General features: G+C 40.0%; 3 protein-coding genes across 14 annotated transcripts in view; 2 read left to right on the top strand and 1 right to left on the bottom strand.

The window, feature by feature from the left end:
• Nucleotides 1-1546, top strand: part of LOC5511308 (serine/threonine-protein phosphatase 6 regulatory ankyrin repeat subunit A-like) — a 50024-nt gene extending 48478 nt beyond the window's left edge. For all 9 annotated transcript variants that reach the window (XM_048726010.1, XM_048726009.1, XM_032380641.2 and 6 more), the window contains one exon: nt 350-1546. In XM_048726010.1, the coding sequence (XP_048581967.1) occupies nt 350-733 (384 nt within the window). In that variant the 3' untranslated portion in view covers nt 734-1546. The remainder of the gene's footprint in view (nt 1-349) is intronic.
• LOC116617702 lies at nt 1536-13328 on the bottom strand. The gene is made up of 15 exons (XM_048726013.1): nt 12988-13328; nt 12160-12187; nt 11657-11815; nt 10584-10659; nt 10278-10359; nt 10104-10172; nt 5473-5627; nt 5142-5233; nt 5024-5058; nt 4619-4762; nt 3904-4083; nt 3223-3277; nt 2819-2854; nt 2543-2747; nt 1536-1731 (listed from the first exon to the last, which is right to left on the bottom strand). The coding sequence occupies exons 1-14, from the start codon at nt 13219-13221 to the stop codon at nt 2596-2598; spliced, it is 1497 nt and encodes a 498-aa protein (XP_048581970.1). The 5' UTR covers nt 13222-13328; the 3' UTR covers nt 1536-1731; nt 2543-2595.
• A 20-nt stretch (nt 13329-13348) lies between these two features.
• On the top strand, nt 13349-17898 carry LOC5511306 (DNA-directed RNA polymerase II subunit RPB1). Of its 4 annotated transcripts, XM_048726014.1 has the most exons (8): nt 13349-13457; nt 13713-13811; nt 15077-15132; nt 15502-15558; nt 15965-16088; nt 16419-16582; nt 16680-16954; nt 16997-17898. In XM_048726014.1, exons 1-8 carry the CDS (start codon nt 13415-13417, stop codon nt 17493-17495), a joined length of 1317 nt encoding a protein of 438 aa, XP_048581971.1. In that variant the 5' UTR covers nt 13349-13414; the 3' UTR covers nt 17496-17898. The 4 variants fall into 4 exon arrangements, with proteins under 4 accessions (XP_048581971.1, XP_001631739.1, XP_032236535.1 ...); XM_001631689.3 differs by having other exon boundaries at nt 16680-17898; XM_032380644.2 differs by lacking the exon at nt 15077-15132 and having other exon boundaries at nt 13432-13453; nt 16680-17898.
• The last annotated feature ends 401 nt before the right edge of the window (nt 17899-18299 follow it).

Genomic DNA, 18299 nt, shown 5'->3' with positions numbered 1-18299 from the left:
TGAGCGTCAACCAACATCATATGATCACGTGGTTGGGTGGCCAAAGAATATCTGACCGCGCATGATGTGTTTAAGCCAAGAACATTACGTGGGAGGGTGACCAAAGAACAAATGATCGCGGGTAATATGTGTGAGCTAAGAACGTGATTGCGTGAGTGTGAGAGTTGTTGGTCCCAATAAAACAAATTATCGAGTGTGATCGCAGGGTCTTTTCACCTTTAGCTTTTGGTTTGACCCTAATTAAGTTACGCTTGTTCTTGTGAAAAAAAAATGTTAAAACGTTGTCGATTCATCGTTGTCGATTCATCCTCGGGAACCATGTTCAATCTTGATTTTTTTTCCCTCGTAGTTCGTCCTTGAAAACACCTCCGTGAGTCTCAACGTCCTCTACACCGAGAACTCCGTGTCTTCATGGTTACCAAACGGTGGATTACGTCACCGCGAGAGCGCGTCTCGTAGCCCGCGCATCGAAGACGTCTTAGACTGGAAACTACTCGTGAATAAATTCATTGCTCTTCGCGGAGGAAATACGGAGGCGATCAAGATCAGCCGTCCGTCGAGTAGAAAACAGCCTGACCGACTACATACGGGGTACCAGCCGAGACAGAGACGACCGGCCTCGGTACTAGGGCTAGGGAAGTCTGGGTCAAGCTTCGGCTCGAACATGTCACTGCACCGAGTGGTGAATGAGACGGTTAAGAAGCTAGATATTGTCAGTAGCATGAAGGAATAACACGTCGAAAGTGTAACGTTTTAGAAGGGGAGATTTTTGACCCGTAAATGTTTTGAACAATCTCGGCCCAAGAGCCCGCGATATTTGTAGCCGCCCAACCAAAGTTAGTACTTCATGTAGCCATGGTCAGGGTTGACACACAAATTGCTGGCTACATGAAGAACCAACTCCGCCAAAGAACCGCTGGCTCAAAGGGAACGAGATTGCTTTGAGAACGAGATTGTATTATGAAATGGCTAAAACCTAGTTGTATAAGTAACTTCTTTTTACCTGCACGTACAACAGAAAGGGCACAGCAGGCAGTTGAAAGAGAGAGACCAGACAAAGGTTTGATATTTTATCTAAATTATATTTACAGAACAATGAAAAGTGCCTTCCCTTTCTTCATTTTTAAGAAAGATGTGCGGTTATTTTATCTCTCCACTCCTACCTTTATCCGCCCGCACGCCGTTCAACTAGGCCTGAAGTTACCCTACAGTAATAACCCATGTTCGGTTGGGTGCTCACAACTTTAGATGAGGGTTAATGTTTTGTTCTCACAAGAGGCAAACGAGCTCAGTTTTTGCCGAGAATTGAGAGCCTCTTATGCTAATCAAGCTGAGGCTGAATTCTTTTGCTACCATATTACCCGAGAGTCTAGTTTCCATGCACTCGTCCCAGTTTTCTTATACCGTATACAAAACTAGGTTTTTGATATCATAAACATGTACAGCGTGTAAGTTATTTTATTCAAATATATAATATTATTGATGCAGATGATGTAAATTAATATAGCAAACTGCAATGACAAGAAAAAAGACGATTTTCCCTTGAGAATTGTTGTTTAATTTGTTTCTTAACAGTGTGACGAAATGGGACCGTTATTTTTCCAGTTTGGAATTACAGTATCAATTAATCCTTTAGATTTCGAAAAATAAATTGAAATCCTTGGTACCACTGAAATGACTTCAGTCGAAACATTCTAGCAGTAGCATTTTAAACCTACTTTCTGACAATACTTCCCTGCTAGCAGAGGCCTCTTTTCTCTGTATTTCGCAGGGCTGGAGTTCGCGAGGAAAAGATACCTCTGCCATGGGTCGAAACTATTTCTGTTGCGCATGCGTGAGCGTTAATAAGCGACCGACGTGCCAAAACCCGTACCATCGCGCGAAAGCTGTCAATATGCTAATATGCTTTGCATGGGTTTAGTCGGAAATCATAAATCAAACTCCGGTTAGTTCTCCTCTTCGAAAAAAGAAAACAACTGTTCAATTTCAATCACCTAAAACGTCACTAAAAAGATTGAACAACAAACGCAGCAAAGACGAGTTTTGTCTTGTTTGTGGGATTAATTTCAAGACATCTGGGCAGGCGAGTTTCTTCAATGTAAATATCGCACAGTTGGATTCGAAGAAAATGTTACAAAACTTTTTGGTAAACTTAGATCAGCTATTCCCAGAAGAATATGCAAAACCTGTAAACGGAAGATTGACTCGTTAGTCAAAAGAGAGAAAATTCTGAATGAAGATAAGGCATTGAATGGCTTCTTTTATAATTCGTCGCGTGATATTTCTACGGAGGACGCCGTTTCGAATGCGGGCTTATTATCCCGCAGCGGATATACGTTTCATGCATGCGCTAATTATTGTGGGCTCAAATAGTGGCCAGTAAATAATGAACGGAGCATGCGCTCTGGATCTCGTCCACGATCGTGGACGGCGGTTTGATCAAACAAACTTGCGACCCATGGCAGAGGTATCTTTTCCTCGCGAACTCCAGCCCAGCGAAATACAGAGAAAAGAGGCCTTTGCTAGCAGGGAATGACAATACTTGTTACCGGAGACATTATTCGTTGCTAAGGAGATATGTTGTCGCTATGGAAACTACTCGTTGCTAAGGACAGACGCATATTTTGCTAGATTTTTTTGTGCCTGCGCCCTGTGCCACTCGGCCCAGTCCTCCGATGACAGCTCGGCCAAAAACTTGCGAGTTCTCATGGCTTTGTACTTGGTCTCGATTTCGTCGGTTACAAGGACTGCAAGAGTGGAGCAAATCCTGTAAATACCACATCTAAGTGCACGAGGGCACAGAGAAAGCTGCACTCACCTTCTCTTGACTTCTTGACTGTGAGGCGCACGGTACCTGCGGTCACAAAAAAAATAAGCACACAAATAAATAAGAGGAAATTATCACCCTCTCTCAGCTGAAACAGAATTACAAGGGCATAATTTTAAAGGGGTAGAGTTGGGAGCAAAGATAGTTATTGCCAATCATGTTTGACGAGAAAACATATTGACATTATTTGCTTTTGTTTGCTCGATTGCCCTGGGCCGGGTACCTAGAAAGCAGAATCTCGCTAACGCAGAATGCACATTTTACTCCATCAAATGACAAGATGGACGTTCTTATCCCGTTAACCTGCTTTCTAGGAACCAGCCCCTGGTACTAAAAAGGTGCAAGAAGGGCATTTTCATCGCCACACAGCAACACGATGCATACATGTTACTTACCTGACACAGACTTGAGGATGCGCACCGCCTGTGAATGCTCCAGCCCAACCAGACTCTGCAAAACCAAGCAGTTGTCACCACCAATAACTAAAAATTATCTAATAGCTGCCAGTTGTTTGTAATCTATTTGCCAGTTGTTTGTAATCTATACGAGATGGGTATAAAGATTATTCTAACACAGACAGACAGACAGACAGACAGACAGACAGACAGACAGACAAGGTGACTCCAAAAACAGCTTTGAATCTTATTTCTAACATAGCGAAAAAGGACAGTCTAGTTTTCAGCACACACCTTCCCGCCCTCGCTAGACCGTGAAACTTTGGGTTTTATGTGCTGTTCGGTGAGATATGACCAGGCTCACAGTGGTATTACCGTTTTATGGTGCTTCATCAAATATGATAAAAAGTGCTCATTCATTTTTTTATATCAATCACATCATTTTTTTCTTAATATGAGGCAAACCAAAATTGAAAGCATACAAAAAGAACAAGCCATCCTCTCTCTGCCTCCTTATGGTTCATTCGCACACAAAGAAAAATAGTTGAAGGTGTTGTTTGAATGAATACAACCAAGGCGATTCGGCCCAAGTCATTTTGGATCATAACCCTTTTTTTAGAGGATTTAGCTTTAGAAAACACCCTCTCTTGCTTTTCAGGAAGGATTAGTCAATATTATTACCCTATCATTAACAGCCAGCAGTATATCTCCTGGTCTTAGGCCACCGTGCTTGTCAGCCGGGCCGTTAGGGGTGATGCTGACTATGAAGACAGGGGAGTAGTAGCGATAGATCAGCCATTGCTCATTCTTCAGTCTCTTTTTCTCGCCTCCTTTGATGTTGAACCCCAAACTGCCATCAACCTGATACAAATATAATTGGTAATACACTACCTCTCCTGCAATTATGATTGGTAATAAATTACCTCCCCTACAATTATGATTGGAAACAAATGAGCTCACTCGCTGATTGACTGACCAAACATAAGGCACAATGACACCCTGTTCTCGTCACTATGCCTTTTTGATAGAAAGAAAACCAGAAAACTGTGGCGGATCCAGGGGGAATGTCCAAAGGGGGGAGTTCTCCCCCCTCACCCCCTCTGGACCAAACTTAAAAAACAGAATTGATTTTGGGTAAAATTCACAAATTTACCTACTGCAATATGTTTTACACTGTATATTGGTTTCCCCTTCCTCCCCCTTCTGGGAAATCCTGGACCTGCCCCTTTAAAACCTGTAGAAATGTGTAGAGGAGGGGGTAAAAAAGCCCGGCTATAAAAGAAAATATAACTCTTTTACAGCATGGTAGCTCGTTTTGCATCTCACTATTATGGTATTCTAGCCCTACCATTTAGGGTTCTTGCTCTAAAAACAGTAATAAACAAACACCTCTGACCTTATCAATCTCCACAACCCTCTGGTCTGGGGTGATAAGACCCAGGGAGACTTCACTCTCAAGGGTGAGACCCTCTGCTTCATAGGAGAAGCTAAACTCATTGAGTTGGCTGCTGAACTTCTGATGCAGAGCTAGTAGACATGCCTATCAGGTATAAAGGAAGAGTTATTGGCACAGCGAATCCCTGCTATAAAGACTACTGTATGAGTTATATAAGCCTCAGTTAGGCAAAAAGCTTTACTTCATAAGCTATAGTTACAAAAATTATGCTGCATTCAGAAGATGCAACTACAGCGGAACCATGATATGATCGATAATCTTGTTATAACAGTCATGATTTTGCCCATGCGTTATCATAAAATCAGGGTTTCTCTGTAAGAGATAAATGACCAGAGAATATCTTACCTTTGACTCAGCTTTCTCTAATGTGCTGGCTGATGCTGAAAAGTCAAGAGAATTGAAAATATTAGGTGAGTAAAGACTAAATAAGCAAGAATCTATAGTGATTAAGGCTTCGATTTACCTTCAGCAATACATTCATCATCTAAAAACACACCAACTCTGTATCTGTGGCGTCGACCTAGTGGCATCTCACTTTTCTCTGTGCTTAAAAGTCTAAAAAAAAATTATAATTACATAATTATTACAGCAAATCAAAGACAGACACTTGAAAGCTACATACAGAAACAGCCAATCAGGCTGTCAGGTTTTGTTTGGCCACTTCATTGCAAGTAAGCACAAGTCAAAACTTGCAACAACTTGTGCCGGGGCTTAAGAGTACAATAATATACAATACTATTTCCAAATCAGTAAACAGCAAGGAGGTGAGTCTGAGACTTGAAAGGTTAACTTACTCCGTCCTTGCAGCAGGAGCTGATGATGATGAGGCTTCTGTTAAGGACTTTAGAATAAACTTAGGATGCTGAAGTTTAGCGATCATGTTAATATCCTCTCGGCTCAGTTCAGGTAAGCAAAGTGTCTTTATGGCCTCCTTAGCTTTCTCAGGTCCCTATAGGAGAGTAAGAAACAAACAGGACAATACAATAAAACATGAAAAGTGTGCGTGTATGGTTTTTATTCACGAGTTGTGCAGTTGTGCAATACTACATGCTGTATGATAAAAAACAACGAGTGAATTAAAACTGTACAAAGCACTTTCCATGCTGTATTATGTTTATATAGACATACTGAGAAATTTATAATAAGCTTATTACTTAACATTATATTAAACTTGGCTGCAGAAGCTCTAAGGTTTGTGATGTTCCACGGTTCAATTGAAGACACACAGAAAGTTACATTGAAATGAATCTCGTCTCGCTAATGTCACGCACGAGACTGTTACACAAGTAGTGCACTTTTTAATCTCTGAAATCTCGACATCTATGAAATAAATAAATTACTCAATGGAAAATGCTTGTACGATTTTTATGCACTGAATATGTTTTCAGTGAGTATTTCTCAGTATGTATATAATCAAATACAATACTACATGCTGTGTGCATCTCCCCTTACTACATACTGTGTGCATCTCCTCTTACTACATACTGTATGCATCTCCTCTTACTACATACTGTGTGCATCTCCTCTTACTACATACTGTGTACATCTCCTCTTACTACATACTGTGTACATCTCCTCTTACTACATACTGTATGCATCTCCTCTTACTACATACTGTGTGCATCTCCCCTTACTACATACTGTGTGCATCTCCTCTTACTGCATACTGTGTGCATCTCCCCTTACTACATACTGTATACATCTCCTCTTACTACATACTGTATGCATCTCCTCTTACTACATACTGTGTTCATCTCCCCTTACTACATACTGTATACATCTCCTCTAACTACATACTGTATACATCTCCTCTTACTACATACTGTATACATCTCCTCTTACTACATACTGTATGCATCTCCTCTTACTACATACTGTGTGCATCTCCTCTTACTACATACTGTGTGCATCTCCTCTTACTACATACTGTGTGCATCTTCTCTTACTACATACTGTATGCATCTCCTCTTACTACATACTGTGTGCATCTCCTCTTACTACATACTGTGTGCATCTCCTCTTACTACATACTGTGTGCATCTCCTCTTACTACATACTGTGTGCATCTCCCCTTACTACATACTGTATGCATCTCCCCTTACTACATACTGTATACATCTCCTCTTACTACATACTGTATGCATCTCCTCTTACTACATACTGTATACATCTCCTCTTACTACATACTGTGTGCATCACCTCTTACTACATACTGTGTACATCTCCTCTTACTACATACTGTATACATCTCCTCTTACTACATACTGTGTGCATCTCCTCTTACTACATACTGTGTACATCTCCTCTTACTACATACTGTATACATCTCCTCTTACTACATACTGTATACATCTCCTCTTACTACATACTGTATACATCTCCTCTTACTACATACTGTGTGCATCACCTCTTACTACATACTGTGTACATCTCCTCTTACTACATACTGTATACATCTCCTCTTACTACATACTGTGTGCATCTCCTCTTACTACATACTGTGTACATCTCCTCTTACTACATACTGTATACATCTCCTCTTACTACATACTGTGTGCATCTCCTCTTACTACATACTGTATGCATCTCCTCTTACTACATACTGTGTGCATCTCCTCTTACTACATACTGTGTGCATCTCCTCTTACTACATACTGTATACATCTCCTCTTACTACATACTGTGTGCATCTCCTCTTACTACATACTGTGTGCATCTCCTCTTACTACATACTGTGTGCATCTCCTCTTACTACATACTGTGTGCATCTCCTCTTACTACATACTGTATACATCTCCTCTTACTACATACTGTGTGCATCTCCTCTTACTACATACTGTGTGCATCTCCCCTTACTACATACTGTGTGCATCTCCCCTTACTACATACTGTATGCATCTCCCCTTACTACATACTGTGTGCATCTCCTCTAACCACTCATGTGTGCATCTCCTCTTACTACATACTGTGTGCATCTCCCCTTACTACATACTGTGTGCATCTCCCCTTACCACATACTGTGTGCATCTCCCCTTACTACATACTGTGTGCATCTCCTCTTACTACATACTGTGTGCATCTCCTCTTACTACATACTGTGTGCATCTCCTCTAACTACATACTGTGTGCATCTCCTCTAACTACATACTGTGTGCATCTCCTCTTACTACATACTGTGTGCATCTCCTCTTACTACATACTGTGTGCATCTCCTCTTACTACATACTGTGTGCATCTCCTCTTACTACATACTGTGTGCATCTCCTCTTACTACATACTGTATTCATCTCCTCTTACTACATACTGTATACATCTCCTCTTACTACATACTGTATGCATCTCCCCTTACTACATACTGTGTGCATCTCCTCTTACTACATACTGTATGCATCTCCTCTTACTACATACTGTGTGCATCTCCTCTTACTACATACTGTGTGCATCTCCTCTTACTACATACTGTGTGCATCTCCTCTTACTACATACTGTATGCATCTCCTCTTACTACATACTGTGTGCATCTCCTCTTACTACATACTGTGTGCATCTCCTCTTACTACATACTGTATGCATCTCCTCTTACTACATACTGTGTGCATCTCCTCTTACTACATACTGTATGCATCTCCTCTTACTACATACTGTATGCATCTCCTCTTACTACATACTGTGTGCATCTCCTCTTACTACATACTGTGTGCGTCTCCTCTTACTACATACTGTGTGCATCTCCTCTTACTACATACTGTGTGCATCTCCTCTTACTACATACTGTGTGCATCTCCTCTTACTACATACTGTGTGCATCTCCTCTTACTACATACTGTGTGCATCTCCTCTTACTACATACTGTGTGCATCTCCTCTTACTACATACTGTGTGCATCTCCTCTTACTACATACTGTATGCATCTCCTCTTACTACATACTGTGTGCATCTCCCCTTACTACATACTGTGTGCATCTCCTCTTACTACATACTGTGTGCATCTCCTCTTACTACATACTGTATACTTCTCCTCTTACTACATACTGTGTGCATCTCCTCTTACTACATACTGTGTGCATCTCCTCTTACTACATACTGTGTGCATCTCCTCTTACTACATACTGTGTGCATCTCCCCTTACTACATACTGTGTACATCTCCTCTTACTACATACTGTGTGCATCTCCCCTTACTACATACTGTGTGCATCTCCCCTTACTACATACTGTGTACATCTCCTCTTACTACATACTGTATGCATCTCCTCTTACTACATACTGTGTGCATCTCCCCTTACTACATACTGTGTGCATCTCCCCTTACTACATACTGTATGCATCTCCTCTTACTACATACTGTGTGCATCTCCCCTTACTACATACTGTGTGCATCTCCCCTTACTACATACTGTATGCATCTCCCCTTACTACATACTGTGTGCATCTCCTCTTACTACATACTGTGTGCATCTCCAATTACTACATACTGTGTGCATCTCCTCTTACTACCTACTGTGTGCATATCCCCTTACTACATACTGTGTGCATCTCCCCTTACTACATACTGTGTGCATCTCCTCTAACTACATACTGTGTGCATCTCCCCTTACTACATACTGTGTGCATCTCCCCTTACTACATACTGTGTGCATCTCCCCTTACTACATACTGTGTGCATCTCCTCTAACTACATACTGTGTGCATCTCCCCTTACTACATACTGTGTGCATCTCCCCTTACTACATACTGTATGCATCTCCCCTTACTACATACTGTGTGCATCTCCCCTTACTACATACTGTGTGCATCTCCCCTTACTACATACTGTATGCATCTCCCCTTACTACATACTGTGTGCATCTCCTCTTACTACATACTGTGTGCATCTCCTCTTACTATATACTGTGTGCATCTCCCCTTACTACATACTGTGTGCATCTCCCCTTACTACATACTGTGTGCATCTCCTCTTACTACATACTGTGTGCATCTCCTCTAACTACATACTGTGTGCATCTCCTCTAACTACATACTGTGTGCATCTCCTCTTACTACATACTGTGTGCATCTCCTCTTACTACATACTGTATGCATCTCCTCTTACTACATACTGTGTGCATCTCCTCTTACTACATACTGTGTGCATCTCCCCTTACTACATACTGTATACATCTCCTCTTACTACATACTGTGTGCATCTCCTCTTACTACATACTGTGTGCATCTCCTCTTACTACATACTGTGTGCATCTCCCCTTACTACATACTGTGTGCATCTCCTCTTACTACATACTGTGTGCATCTCCTCTTACTACATACTGTGTGCATCTCCTCTTACTACATACTGTATACATCTTCTCTTACTACATACTGTATACATCTTCTCTTACTACATACTGTATGCAACTGCTCTTACAGAGATCTAGGTATTACTGTACCTCTTTTGTGTAAATTATCGCTATCAAGGCAGCAAAAGTGTGGGAAGCCATGGCGCTCTTGTCTTGGCCCTAAGCAAAATCAATAGAGCATCAAGATTTTTATAGACTTTCATTGCAATTCTTTGTAAACTGTGTCCTTGGTATGTAGTTTAGTTAATATTTTCTAGTACTTACAAGGAATGCAATAAGTCCCATGAACTCATCATCTGATGCAAACCTGTCTGCCACTCTTTCCATCAAACCATTTTGTAAATCCCTTTAAAAACAGTGTATTAAATACAAATACATCACTACACAGCACATTTTCCAGTATATGTAAGTTGTCAAGTAAAGATATTTCTTATACATTGAACAAAATCTTTTGGAATCTTAAGGAATTATAAATACTGTGTATCTTACACACAGTACTGGAAAATATAAATGGTATCCTTGTCAACCAAATTACAACTCAGAGTTTCATGTCCTCAATAAAGGACTCACCAAAGCTGAAAGGCAGAGAACTGGGGATATGCTTGATATAAATGTTCTGTCATGAATCTCTTGGTTAACTGAAACCCTGGACATAATAAAAAAAATATATATATATAAAGGGATAAGATTAATTAAAGTTTGAATAGCATGTAGAGAGAATTCATTAGAACTTTCAGCAGCCAACCACCAAAAACAAAAAATTGTGGTACCAAGATAATTTCCATGATTTTACATATTTTTATGGCATATTGAAGCTTTAGATAAATGTTAAGATTAATTTGATAATGTTTAAACAGCCACAAACATTTTTCACAGTCTAAGTTATACAAGAATCTCTACATTTACATAGGCAGAAAACTACTGTAATAATCAGTTAAAGGTTTATACATAAAGGTAATAAACTTTTTATTGGAACTGTGATGAGCAAAATATCTACAGTAAATGTACAACTGGCAAGTGAAATGACACACAAATGGTGATTGTTATGTCATGTATTATCTACCAGCGGTAGTACAACAGACAGCGCACCAGCCAGTAACGTTGGGACAAGGCAGCACTAGATATTCCCAACCTTATTTTTATCCCCCAAAGCCGAATTGAATGTGCATTGCCTCTACCCAATGAACCAGAACAGGATTGCACATGTGCGACCTTGTTTTACCTCAAGCTAACGGCCACCATACTATCTAGAGCAGTTAGGGGCTTGGACATTGAGGATATTATGAAAGATTTTGTTTAATAACAAAAATTCTTTAAATTTAAATAGTTTATTTTTTTAAGGGGCCCCATAATCTGAATACATCTATTCGTTTTTAACCTTAAGTTTCCTGTCGACATCCCAAACTGTTGAAACTCTACAATTATATTAGTTTTTAACCTTAAGTTTCCTGTAGACATCCCAAACTGTTGAAACTCTAGGATTATTTTAATCAGCAATCAAATTACAAGAGAAATGTATGTGTAGATTTATATGGGATTTCCCAGGCTTCAGTCACTCCTCTAATAAAAGGGGGGGATAAGCTTTGGCCCGTGGAAAACTCCTGATGCAGCCTCCTTGAGTGATATACATTATCAGTTCTTACCTAGCAGAGCTAGCTGGTCATTGCTGGTGTATATATTCTTCAGTTCTGCCCCATTGGACACCAAGTATGACTTATGAATGAATGCTGGGATCAAGTGATCTGCATTCCCTATGATGGAGCCGGCTCGATGTGCAAGTTTGAGAATGTGGGTTTGGAAATCTAAAGCAAAAAAGACAATGATTTAGAAATCCATTTTGCTGTACATCACATACAGTTTGTGTTTATTGCAAAGGTGACCCAATCTCATAAATAATAGCCTGATGTTCAGGAATTCACAAATTTAATGGCAGGCTAAGAGCATATCCTCTCACTAGAGGTAATCGGTGGTTGGGAAAACCATCCCTAACTTTGCGCAATTTGCCAAAGTATGCTCAGATGTTTCTTCTCAATTTTCACCTACTGTATCTCTGGAGAGTGTTAAAATGTAAAATCAAACTCTGAGTAGTGTCAAGGAGATGCTGTCTGTGTAAGACTTTGCACTTGACCAAAGGTCATAAACATACCAGCTGACTTTAGTCTTGTTGGATGAATCTGAAAATAAAATACAGTACACACTTTATCATTCACTTAGAAGCATTTTACATTGCGATGAAGTACACAGTGCGAAAAACTCACGTTTCAATAAAAAGTAGGAGCCAAATGGTAACTTTTTAATCCAAAAGAAGGGGGGCCCTAGTTGCAACAATATGCTTCAACAAAACAGGAATACTTTTACAATGGCAGAAAATGAATAATCAGTAAAGGGTTATAGGTACAGTAATTAAACTTTTTATTGGAACTGCAATGAGTAAAATATCTAAATGTACAACTGGCAAGTGAAATGACACACAAATGGTGATTGTTATGTCATGTATTACCTACCAGCGGTAGTACAACAGACAGCGCACCAGCCAGTAATGTTGGGACAAGGCAGCACTAGATATTCCCAACCTTATTTTTATCCCCCAAAGCCGAATTGAATGTGCATTGCCTCTACCCAATGAACCAGAACAGGATTGCACATGTGCGACCTTGTTTTACCTCAAGCTAACGGCCACCATACCATCTAGAGCAGTTAGGGGCTTGGACATTGAGGACATTTTTTTAATAGTGCGTGCCTATTTTTGGTAAAAAGCATGTCTTTCCTTACTTCTAAAAAATCAAAAACACAATAATGAATGGATGACAAGCAAAAACAAAGCGGGCACTACCTTCTATTCCTGAAATGCCAGTTTCCACATGTAAAGAGACATAATATGGGGGATTGGAAATTGTCATGACTCTATCGCGTCGTAGTCATATTCCAACATACGCAAGGGAACTTAACAGCAGCACATAAATAAATTCCATACCATATTGTCAAGGTATATATCACTTCTTTCAGTGCTGTGTCTTGATAGAGCCTCACTGCATAGCGTTCTTGCAGCACAGGTCGGAACACCACTCGACTTCAACCACAAACAACGTGCATTTGCACTTCTCGTTACACTACTTGGTTCTAATGCTCCTTTTAAAACGACCCGTGTGATGCCCTGAGCACGACGGCTTGAGTTAATAACAGCTCGACTCATATCTGCTCCGAACATTGTAGTAAAAGCAGAAATCAATTGCTTCTAAAAGTTGTAATATTGATAAAAAATGTCTTCATACGAAATGGCACATGGCCGCCATCTTGATTTGGCCTCATGTGCGAGTTAATGATTATGCCACGATCACAAAATTCCTAGGTCCGAGGTCCTCTCGTGATATTTTGACAAAGTCAATGATGAAGGCAGCAACATGTCTCAAGGAAATGTTTTCCTTTTTTACCCCAATATTGTAGGTAAGATCGCAAGAATAGCTTTATTTTATAAAGAAGAAGTTCGGTCTTTTCCATGTCAGTTAGTTATGCTTTTATTTGAAAAGTGCAAACTTTGGCTTTGCTGCTCTTAGCATGGGATTTGGTCGCGTCAAATTTCAAATGACATTAAGTTATGTAAGCTTAACTGTCATACTACTAAGATAGAGTTATCAAAATTAAGAAATATATCGTCGCTTTTGAATGCCTTTGTCATATTTAACCCTCTCTTTGTTTTAGGTTATTTTAGATTGGCCTTTCTTGTATTGGCTTGGGTCAATATTGATTGCTGTCCACTGACGTTTCTGCTGTACTACGGAATCTCTGCAATTTTAGACGGTAAGTTTATAGATACACCAAACAAAGTAGAGCAGATCAGTTTGGAAAATAACAAAATGTTTGTTAGCGGTAAAAAGCTGGGTCTTTTCGCTGCGCTTAATGCATGACTCAGGAGTAAGGTTTGTTTACATTTTGAAAGGACTCAAATCTATTTGATGGTTTCTTAGTGTACTTCACACTTTACAGGAACTGAGTTTAAATGAACATTGCAATTTTATATTTAACCCATTGACTCCTGGCTTTTTTGGAGCTGAATTTACAAAAAAACAGACTGAAAACAGATACCTCCCCCCCTATTCTGAGTTTTATACAGCCCGTCAAAGTCAAACACAGCTGCACCTAGTCTGCGGTATCCAAGCTTTCCAACAGTGCTTTGCGGTCCCCACTTTTAATCTCTCGTCGTTGTGCTGAAGCCAGCACAAGTTGATGGTTGCTTGTATTTTTCATCAAAAATACAGCTATGAGCATATTAGGAGAGTGTCTCAGGACATCATGAAGTCTTTTGGGGCATAATTGAGTGCTTTGCTTATGTATATTTGCAAGCAAAGGTGGATTCATGATGATTTTCTCTTGTTTGGCTTTGCCCGGATGAGAAAATAATTTTCTAACGAATCACCACAGCTCTCCTAAATGCTGTCTTTTCTGAAACCAAATTGATTGCAAAATTGTTTACACTGCTATTCTGGGTCTGTATGACCTGGAATTGATTTGTTTGGCTTCGGGGTGAAAAGACTTATAAAAAACCATCTGACTTTGGGGAGAGGAGTGTTGACTGGCCCTTCCCTCGTGAATTTTTCCCTGGATCTCCCAGAATGCTTTGCAATACGTAAAGACATTTTCGTGGTTGTACAATCCTTCAAGGAATGGACATTGTGTTTTGAGGCCAAGGAAATGTACCTGGAGGATCAGAATAAAGGTATCTATTTGTGTCTTGAGCTGTGTTTGCTGATCTCTCTTCCTTGTGTGGTATTTTGATTGTTTTATTGAGAGGGGTGATTCTGCTTTTCTCTCCTTGTTCGATTTAAGATTTGTCAAAGAACCTGTGCTATTATTTGGCTTAAGAGTAGATGCCAACACCTTGGTTGGATGCATGTCTGCAAGACCATTTATCCCTTAGACTGATGCCTGAGTATCTTCATCTTGTTGTGTTTATTTTGAATTTATGAATTTTTTGGGTTGTGGGTACTTCCCAAAGCCGGTACAGGCCGGTTGAGGGGTCATTGTGTTAATAGAGAGCCTGACGGCATAATCTGGATAACTTTCAGGTGTTGATGGTTATGTCGCTAGGAGCTTCAACCAGACCTCAGCATTTGGAGCATGGGTGATATATATTAAATAATTACTATACTAAATAGTAAAAGATATAGAGTGACTATTTGCTTGCAATAACAGGGATGCTGCATTGTAATAGTGTGTACACAGATTGACACAGAAAGCCCTATAAAATTTATTCCTAGGCTATCTTTTACTACAAATCGACTCTTGAATAGAATATTTGTCCAGATAAAAAAGAATAAAATTCACTGAGTGTTCAAAAGCCATGTTAAAGCTCCTGTTTGCCATTTTTCAAGCTGGCAAAATTCATCTTTTGCTGGTGCTAATGGAGAACCCTTGTAGGCCATGTTTTTGTTTATTCATGCCCTCAGTCTCAGTTGTTCGTTTGTCATAACATGTGTGCTGTTATTTGCAGCTTGATGTTTTGATAGACAATGTAGGTAGAACGATGTTATGGTGCTATGTTAGTAAGGTAAGACAATTTTAGTTTGAGGGTGTTAAAAAAACTAACAAATTTCTCTGCATACTGCTTATCTTCTAAACTTACCTGATGACAGGGCTAAAATAGGTCTTTGAGCAAGTACTTGTTTACTGAAGTTTATAAGAAATTAGAATAAGAAGTTGCTTTTTGACAGGGCTCTGGGCCCCATGCTAGTGCCACCCTCAAAGAGTAGTTAATTTTGTGCCATCAGGTAAAAAGGATAGATTAATAGAGATTGAAAAAACTGTGAAAATTGCTTGTAGCCCACCACCTTGATATGGCATGTCATCTTGCCTTACACTTTATTGTGTACGTAATCATGCATGTGTCATGTATTTTGATGCTCACTGGTCGATTCAAACTGCATGTATCTTATTGACTTCTTGTTGTGTTCCAGTCTGGTTGGTTAGTTAGCTGTCTGGAATGGTTAGTCTTTGTGTGCACACACTCTTTGGGTCCTTCCTGGAAAAACACAAGCAGAACCCCTCAACCATTGTGGGTACAGGCTGTCATGGCAAATGGTACGTCTTGTGTGATCAGCCAAACTTAAAGAGGAAAATGATAAAAAAATGATCTTAGGTTTCCTATCTCAAAATACTGGAAGTATTTTTCTACACATTTTCTCTACTTTTCTTTTCAGTTGCAGAGGTGGCATACATTTTATTTCATTTAGATATTTACTTCTAACTAATATAATTACACAACAAACTGTGGAACATGCTATAATGTGAAGAGCAACAGAAATTGGCCCCTTGGTGAGGCCCCGAAAACAGACATCACACCCTCCTTGCATATTGAGTTTGTTGTACATACATTAGCTTACATTCAACTAAGCTTTCATCTGGTTTTAGGTTTTAAGACTGCAATTGGAACATATGCCATTACTGGTCTACATGTCCTTCCACTCTGGTTGTATGTCAAGGTTCAGCTGACTGTTCCAAAAGTTCGGGTCTGCCTTCAGACCTGTATTTCTCTCATCCTGATGGGTGGACGATTCCTGTGCATGTGTGTGGAGGTGAATCATTTAATCCTTAGGCATTTTTTACTTAGTGTTGTTTTTAGTATTGTTATAAGTTATATATTGTTTATTGAATTCATGTTTACTTTTGTAGCTTTGGTTTGTGTATGACCATATCTGCTGCCTTGGTGACCTACAAAAGCCTATACAACAAGAGCAACAATCACAACCTGAACACAGATCCTGCTCACCATGTCTTAGTACAGAACCACATCATACACCACTTTCTCCCTCAAGAGTGGAAACTCACAGTCACAAAGAAGGGGTGCAATTACCTATTCAGCAATACCAACCAATTCAAACTCGCCGAAGGTCACAATCACCAGGACAGACTTATGCAACTAAAAGAGGAAGGTCCCATTCACCAAGGCGTGTTCCTGTATCACCAAGGCAACGGTCTAATTCACCAAGGCGTGTTCCTGTATCACCAAGGCAACGGTCTAATTCACCAAGGCGTGTTCCTGTATCACCAAGGCAACGGTCTAATTCACCAAGGCGTGTTCCTGTATCACCAAGGCAACGGCCTAATTTACCAAGGCGTGTCCCTTTATCTTCAAGGCAACAGTCTAATTCACCAAGACGTGTTCCATTGTCACCTAGGCAACAATCCCGACCAGTTGTGCGTGGTCGGCGATATTCACAATCTCCAAATCGGGCCCCTGTATCGCAAAGACAGCGTTCTCAATCACCTCAACGTGTCCAAGCATCACCAAGGCGACGTTCTCAATCACCAGATCATGTTTCACCAAGGAGAAAGTCGCAAACGCCAAACCGTGCTTCTACATCGACAAGACAACAATCACGATCACCAAACCGTGCTTCTACATCGTCAAGACGACAGTCAAAATCACCAAACCGTGACCCAGTGTCATCAGCCATCCCTCTCCCTTCACGCGCGATAGAGACGTGATCCCCTAATTATTTCAGAGGTCATGTACTGACTATGTATGGGAGTGCGTCAATTCAGAGTGAAGAGGAATATGAGACATATTTGTTTTGTTTTCTACTGAAAAAATAATAGAAGCTATCAAAACAATAGAAGCTGACGAATGATTAAGGTAGTGGTGATAGTAATGATGATGATGGCTAATGACTATGATGATGACACAGAGATAACGATGATGGAAGTGGTGATAGTAATGGTGACGATGGTTAGTGATTATGATGATGACACAGAGATGACGATGATGATGATGATTGTGGTAGTAGCGGTAATAGTTATGATGGTTGGGGTTATAAATATGGCAGTATGGCAGTGAGATGAAGATGATTATAAGTTTTAACAAACTGCAATAAACATAATAATTATTCAATTTCTTCTTCGTTTAACTAAATTAGCAAGAATAGGCTACTGATCACTATACATTTTGGAAAACTAAAAAAAAAACAGAAATGACTGCGCCCGTCACGCCAGAGAAAGATGCGGCAAAACAATCTCCTCCTGACAAAGAAGCTTTCTGGCTTATTCGTAAGCGCCGAATAAGCTGGTTTAGACCCTGTCCCCACGTATCCGTTTTCGTTTGAAAACGCAACCATTTTGTTCCGTTATCAAAAAAATCCGCGTCCAGGGGCGTACGCAGCCTATAGGCCTGCAGTCACTGGACTGCAAAAAAAATTGGCGATCTTATTTGCATAACTAGGGGAAAAATCAAATGTTTACTCATTCATTTTTATGTACGTAGTTTTATATATATGATGAGGAAAAAAGCTATAA

This window comes from Nematostella vectensis, chromosome 4, assembly GCF_932526225.1.
Source record: "Nematostella vectensis chromosome 4, jaNemVect1.1, whole genome shotgun sequence".
Classification (NCBI taxonomy): Eukaryota; Metazoa; Cnidaria; class Anthozoa; order Actiniaria; family Edwardsiidae; genus Nematostella; species Nematostella vectensis.
Note: the sequence above shows the minus strand (reverse complement) of the source record. Positions and strands in the feature narration are given on the sequence as shown.

Bases quoted from the DNA above. Each gene is read 5' to 3' on its own strand.
- LOC116617702 (XM_048726013.1), bottom strand. From the start codon at position 13,221: ATGTTCGGAGCAGATATGAGTCGAGCTGTTATTAACTCAAGCCGTCGT. The intron at 5,234-5,472 runs GTAAGTTAACCT...ATTTTTTTTTAG, and splicing joins GCTCCTGCTGCAAGGACGGA to ACTTTTAAGCACAGAGAAAA. The intron at 5,059-5,141 runs GTAAATCGAAGC...TTGACTTTTCAG, and splicing joins TGATGAATGTATTGCTGAAG to CATCAGCCAGCACATTAGAG.
- LOC5511306 (XM_001631689.3), top strand. From the start codon at position 13,415: ATGTCTCAAGGAAATGTTTTCCTTTTTTACCCCAATATTGTAG. The intron at 13,812-15,076 runs GTAAGTTTATAG...GATAACTTTCAG, and splicing joins AATCTCTGCAATTTTAGACG to GTGTTGATGGTTATGTCGCT. The intron at 15,559-15,964 runs GTAAGACAATTT...GTTGTGTTCCAG, and splicing joins TATGGTGCTATGTTAGTAAG to TCTGGTTGGTTAGTTAGCTG.